At 32.9% G+C, this 7,261-nt stretch overlaps 1 protein-coding gene across 1 annotated transcript; it reads right to left on the bottom strand.

Moving 5' to 3' along the window:
• Nucleotides 1–1,872: 1,872 nt before the first annotated feature.
• LOC112795677 (probable xyloglucan galactosyltransferase GT14) lies at nucleotides 1,873–3,649 on the bottom strand. The gene has a single exon (XM_025837759.3). It carries the CDS (start codon nucleotides 3,466–3,468, stop codon nucleotides 2,020–2,022), a length of 1,449 nt encoding a protein of 482 aa, XP_025693544.1. The 5' UTR covers nucleotides 3,469–3,649; the 3' UTR covers nucleotides 1,873–2,019.
• Between the last annotated feature and the right edge of the window lie 3,612 nt (nucleotides 3,650–7,261).

Below are 7,261 nucleotides of genomic sequence, written 5' to 3'. Positions count from 1 at the left end.
TTTTTAATGTATTTATTATTATTTATTAAAAAAATATTAAAAATTAATAATAATAATAATCTTATTATGTATCCTACGAATATATTTCAAATAAACCTAAAAATATAATATACTTGATAAATAAGAGAGTAGCATTTAATGACATTTAAATTAAATTTGATTAATTGAAAAATACAATTTATATATTAATTTTTTATGAATAAATATATAAATTAGTCTTTAAAAAATTTTCGATTAGGTATTTTGCTTTCTAACCATTTTTTCGATAGAATTTTATAAAATTACTATTGTCATATAAATTGGTCCTTTAGTAGTGGAGACTAATTTATATTATAATAATATTAAAAAAAATTTAATTGTTTAAACACTTATTTATCTAATATAAATATTAAAAATTTGATTGTAAGTGATAAATGGATAACTTGTCTAACAGAAATATTTTTCGAAAATTTTGAGAGCAACAAAAAATTATTAGAAATCAAAGTATTAAACTTGAAATTTTTTGGAGATAATTTGGATGTTTCTTCTAATTTTTTATTAATCGATGTCATTAAATAAGAATATTATCCCATAATAATTAGTATAAAAAATGTAATTTACTTAATGAGATCATTTTTTTCTAGAAAGAAAATAAAAGAACAAAAAATTATGCAAGGGTTCTGTATCAAACATTCAAACAGATACCAACAAAACTCAGATGGAGTTAGTGAATAGTTGAATCCTTTAAATACTTACCAAGAAAAGCATAGTCATTTTAATAATCTCAAAATTTTGAAAACGGAAGCTAGTAATAGTGAACAAATATTAAACATTCAAAGCATTCAAACTAGTGGTTAGGTGGCGTTAATGATGAAAGCTTATTCTTTAATGTGGGCGATTAAACCCTAAACCCTTTAATCATAGCATCCGGATCTGTGGGATCCAGTTTTTATATCAAAAGTGTACACTTCACAGTACTAAAAAACAGTCATATTACTTTCCTTTTCACATTTTTCTAAGACCAAAAAAGGAACCATGAAGTATGAACTATGAATGCTGCTGCTGTTATTATGGTAGGGTATATATAGGGTGTTTATGGGTCGGTCTTGCTCGAAGATCTAGCCTGATCTTGAATTTTTTAGAGACTAATTTGGTATGATTTTAGAAAATTTGGTCATTATATTAGGTTGGGACTGAGTCATGGTTCGGGTCATCCAAATTCGACTCGATGGCCAAGTCATCATATACAATTAATATTTTGTGCTATTAGTGATGGATGATGGCTATTTTTATGTAGAATTTAAATATTGTAAACCTTAATATTTTGTGTTATTAGTCATTATAAGACTATAAGTTAATATTTTATGTTTAAATACATAAGACTTTAGACTAATATATAATATTGTGTTATTTGTATTGATTTAAATATTAGGTGTTATTAGACAATATTAGTAGTGATTGTGGTTATGCTTTAATTTTAGGAAAGGTTTGGTTTTTGTTATATTTTCTAAGTGAATTTTACTATATCAAATAATTGTTAGAGTCTTGAAAATTTAGATATTTTCACATATTAGTTTACAAGAAAGTAATGTTAATGGCTAGATTTTTACCCGGTTTTTATACGGTATAATCGTAGCCCGAAAGTGTGTTGATTTTATTAGATCTAGGACCGGGTTCGAATCTAACAAATAGACCCGGTATATATTTCATACCGATTTTGAGTCTAACAAATAGGTCTTGTATATATTTTGGGCCGGATCTGAATCACATCAAACCCGATTTTACCCTACTCATTAATACTCCTAGGTGTATATATATATAAAAGAATTTAATTTTAAAGTACTATTAATGTAAAATAATTTTATACATATAACTAATTATATAATGTCAGACTAATAAAAATAATTATGTTTTATATTAATCACGTAAATCGTCATTTAAACAAAATGATATGATAAAAGGCTTTACATTATCAACGGATCAAAATTAGACTCTATATATAATGATGAAGAATATTATAAAACAGGTTCAGTAAGTACTTTAGCTATGATTATGATCAGAAAATGTGTACTTGTAATGATCTTCATCAGCAAAACCAATGCTAGGATCTCTCCCATTCCTAATTGCTTCCCTCACTCTCTCTATCCTTTCAAGAATCCCTTTAACTGCCAAATCAAATGCATCTTCAATGTTAGACCTTGGATCTGCATATATTATACTTGGAATCAGTTTAATAACCTCCTCTCTCAATGCAACTACCTCATCCTCTGGAATCGCCATTAACACCTTCTCCACACTAATATTTTTCTCATTCCATTCTTTTACATCCCTCACAGGTATATAAACTGAATACTTGGTTCGATTCTGCGGTAAATTCCATCGGTACTGCGAATAAGCCGTGCCAGGGTGGAAGAAAACCGGAACACAACCAGCCACCATTGAATCGAAAATCGACCTTCTTGTGTAAGAATCTCCCGGAGGCTGTAAACAGAACACTGAATCCCCAAACTCCATTATAACATTAACAGGATCCTCACATTTTTCTTTACCATAGCTGCAATCAATGAATTTGCAAGCACGCGAGCTTCTACAATGTTGTATCACTTTTCCTCTAATGGAATCCTCGATTTCAGGCCTAGGGGCGCCGGTGAAGGTGAACAAGTGAGGCCTCTCTCTGTTCCTGATCTTCCTCTGCCACTCAACAATTTCGCTTTCTTTCAATGGATGAAACGAGGTTGGATATGGAACAGCGTAATCATTGTTCCATGAGCTTCCCTCCACGGCCAGCATTGACATGTTCATGGATTCCGGTAAGAATCTGAAATTGCTTCCCCAATCCGACAAAGTATTATGTTGTCTTCTGAAGTCCCAAGAAATCCTCCCGGAAATTACGAAATGGTCCCTTCCCCACATTCTTTTCCACTCCTTTTGACACGAAAGCCAGCGAGCAAGGTCTCTTCCAGAAGCATCCCTGACCGTCAGATTAGAGACCCAAAGGAATCTGCTGACGTCGAGACCGGCGTAGAACGGAACGAAAATCGCCGAAGCTACCGACGAGTCATTCGTCAAACACTTGTAATTTTTTATCTTGTGATGAAAGATGAGCTCTAAGGAGAATTGGTTTGTTTCATACCAATTGCTGTTCGTGAAAATCTCTGGCGATTTGGAACTGGAAGAATCGAGTTTTGGGCCGAAGCCCATGTTTTCCATGTACGGACACATGTTGGGCTTATCGGTTCCTCTGGTTAGAGAATCGCAGTGGTCAATCAAGTAGCGGTTGAAGCGAGGGGGAAGGTCGTGAACGTAAACGTACCTGCCATGGCATGGATCTACTTGTTCTCCATTGTTGTTGAATACTAGTTCAAGTGAAGGAGAATGATTGAAGTGTGTTACGATTATGGTACATAAGAGGAGAGAGATGAGGGTTGCAAAGCCGAGTTGGTGATCGTAGCAGCAGGTTCTCGAGATCATTATTGATGGCTTTTCCATTTGATCATCACAAGAGGAGGAGGAGGAGAAGGTCTCTTTAAGTAGTTAAAGTGGTAAACTGTGAGAGAAACGTGTTGGCAAGGTTGTTAAGTGTGAGAAAAATGCAATCTCAGTATCTCACTCAGCTTTTTGGGATGATTCGGTCATAAAGACAATTAGACAAAGATGGGTAGTCAAAACTCAAAACGATAGAATGTTATCGTTATTCAGTATTCACCGGTGAACAAGGGTTTAAAAGATATTAGTTAAATAAATATAAGTGTAAAATATATATTTTGTTGCTAATATTTATAATTTTTAAAAATATTTTTAATATTTAATTTTATTTTTAATATATTTTAATTTTTTTTAATTTTTTTAATATTTTTTATTTGTGATAAAATTATTTTTAAAAAGTTTTTAATTTTGTTTTTAATATCTAATATGAAGTTAACGTCAGGATAATTTTGATATAAATAAAAAATATTAGAAATAAAATTGAATGTAATTAAATGTTAAGAATATTTTTAAAAAATTATAAATATTAGAAACCAAATATATGTTTTATTCTAAATATAAATAAATTTTTAATAAAAGGTTTTTTTTACTTTGTTTTTTGGTGAGTTTGCGACAGTTTTTTTTCTTACTTTTCTTTTTTTTAAGTTAACAAAACCCTTCAATTATTTATAGATAGGAAAAAATTTTTCAAAACAAAAAATCTCATTACAAATAAAAAAAAGAGTTTTATATACACCAGTGTATTAATATGAATCAGAGTAAAATATTTTTTTGTTTCTAAAGTTTGGGATAAGTCTTGTCCCTAACGTTTAAATCGTCATATCCCGTTTGGCTAGGTTTATAAGTGACTTTTTTTTATTTTTAACTTATGAAAAAGTGTAGTATTAATGTCTGGTATAATTTTTAAAACAAAATTGTAACTTTTTAAAAAGCTATTTTAGTATTCAAGGAGAAGTTAAAAAAAATGACTTCTCTCATAATAAAAAGCTTTTTATCACTTTTCTCTTAAAATAAGTACTTTTAGAACTAAAAAACCAAATACAAAATAACTTATTTATAAGTTACTTTTAATATAAGCATTTATTGTTTAAGCTATTTCTTCAAAAGTAATTTAATTAAGTTGTTTACCCAAACTGGGCCTTTTGTCCCGCCGCCAATTCTGTTAACAAATTCCTAACGACAGGACAACATTGAGTCAATTTTGAAACGTTTGGAACTTAAATATGACGAAAACGTTGGGGACAAAATGACATCTAGAAATAAATTTTAATTTTATCCTTCAATAATATCAATTTTTTATGGTACATAGTTATTCAATTATTTTTTCATCATATCTAAGTAAATTACACTTAATTACATTACTTTCATTTTAAATAACTTTTTTTTAATTTTACTCGTAAAAATTTTTACTCATCATAAAATATTTGTAAAATGACTAGTACATAAATTTGTAGAAAAAAATAATTTTAATTTTTTGATGACAAATAATTACTTAATTTATTTTTTAATTTTGCTCTAAATAAAAAATAAATTCACTTAGAAAAAAATAATGTGATTAAGAATAAATTTTAAAAAATAATTGAATAATTATCTACCGTAAAAATTTGATATTATTGAAGAATAAAATTAAAAATAAAGTTTAACTAAATTAAATATTAAAGAATTTTGATACATTAAAGAGTACAATTTATTATTATTATTATTATTATTATTATTATTATTATTATTATTATTATTATTATTGTTAATAATCTGGTCCAACACTAGGGTTTAGGTTTAAATATACCAAAAGGTTTAATATAAAGATTGGTCTTTGCTCTCCACCGACCTCCTCAGATGAGGTCGGATTCAACACAGACTCCACTTCAAAGAAGTCGGGTTTAAAAGATAGATGGCAGATAACACTTATTCAAATAAGTAATTGTCCCTAAAATCTCTCAACCCACCTCTAGGAGCCATATCTCAACTTTCCTATGATAAAGGGACGGTTATCCTCCTTAAAAGGTGGAACTACTCCAACGGTGGTTATTGGTTTACCACTATAAATACATTGACACCCCTCAGGTATCTCTAAGTTCCAATACTCTCTAAACCTGCTTACCCTTTGCTAACTTAGGCATCGAAGTGTCTTTGCAGGTACCACCCCCATTCATTCATATGCACAAGTCGGACGGCAGCTCCTTGACGCGAGCCAAATCGGAGATCACTTCCTCCTGACGTTTGGACGGTCTAGCCCATTAATCTTCGGTTACCCATCGTAACATTATTATTATTATTATTATTATTATTATTATTATTATTATTATTATTATTATTATTATTATTATTATTATTATTATTATTATTATTATTATTATTATTATTGTTCATACCCTGGCCCAATGTCAGAGGCCCAGGTCCAAATAAAAGGCCTAATCTAAAGGATTAAGCCTAGCTAAATACCGACCTACAAGTAAGAAGTCGGTATCAGCCACGACTTGCTCTAAAGAAGTCGGACATGAGATTAGCTGGCAGATAAACACTCATTCAAATGAGTAACCGCCCCTAAAATCTCTCTAACTGCTTCATAAAGCCATATCTTAACCTCCCCAAGATAATGGGACGGTTAACACCCTAAAGATACGGCACTACTCCAACGGTGGTTATTGGCTCACCACTATAAATACACTGACACCCCTCAGGTATCTCTAAGCCCAATACTCTCTAGACCTGCTCACACTCTTGCTAACTTAGGCATCGGAGTGTCTTTGCAGGTACCACCCCCCATTCACTCACGTGTATAAGTCGGAAGAAGGCTCCAGCGTGCAAACCAACTCGGAGCTCACCATCTTTCGGACGATTGGGCCATCCCACGCCATCTATTCTATTAATCTCCGGTTACCCACCGTAACATTGGCGCCGTTGCCGGGGACCCGAGAGATCATCCATTGATGGCGGACAGATCCCACGAAGAAGGCCATGTGGAAACAGATTCCGAACAAGAGAATCTGGACATGAGTAATAACGATGCGGATCTAGCCCTACACCAGGAAGTTAATAATCAACATAGAGAAGGCACCTCCGGAGTGAAGAACCCGAAGGTAAATTCCTCAAATGGGCGCGAATCAGAAAAAGGCGGACCATCCCATGTAGCTGAACTAATGGGACTAGTACACAGCCGCCTCGAACAATTAGAGCAAGAGCGGGAGAAGCAAAAGGAAACTGAAAAGTACCTCAAAGAGGAGATGGAGCGGCGAAAGGAGTTAGAAAAAAAACTCTTACAGCTAGAATCTTCCCTCAAGAATCACAACTCCCGCGACGAACAAGAAGAACAACTCTTGGGCGGAGAAGATCCTTTCAGCGAGGACATAATGAGGGCAAAAGTTCCGAGAAACTTCAAAAGCCCTGATATGGACCTCTACGATGGAACCACGGACCCAAAGCATCATCTAAGCAACTTCAAAAGTCGGATGTATCTAGCTGATGCTTCCGACGCTACTCGATGCAAAGCTTTCCCGACCACTTTATCAAAAGCGGCGATGAAGTGGTTCGATAGCCTTCCCCCAAGATCGATCACTAGCTTTGAAGACCTCTCAAGAAAATTCTTGATGAGGTTCTCAATCCAGAAAGACAAGGTGAAGCACGCACCGAGCCTCCTGGGAGTAAAACAGGAGGTCGGAGAATCTTTACGAGCCTATATGGAAAGGTTCAATAAAGCTTGTTTGGAGATCCAAGACTTGCCCACAGAGGCAGTCATAATGGGGTTAGTCAATGGACTTAGAGAAGGTCCCTTCTCACAGTCCATATCTAAAAGGCA

This window comes from Arachis hypogaea, chromosome 4 (genome assembly GCF_003086295.3).
Source record: "Arachis hypogaea cultivar Tifrunner chromosome 4, arahy.Tifrunner.gnm2.J5K5, whole genome shotgun sequence".
In the NCBI taxonomy this organism is placed as follows: Eukaryota; Viridiplantae; Streptophyta; class Magnoliopsida; order Fabales; family Fabaceae; genus Arachis; species Arachis hypogaea.
The sequence above is the reverse complement of the archived record's forward strand: the minus strand, read 5'-3'. Positions and strand labels throughout refer to the sequence as shown.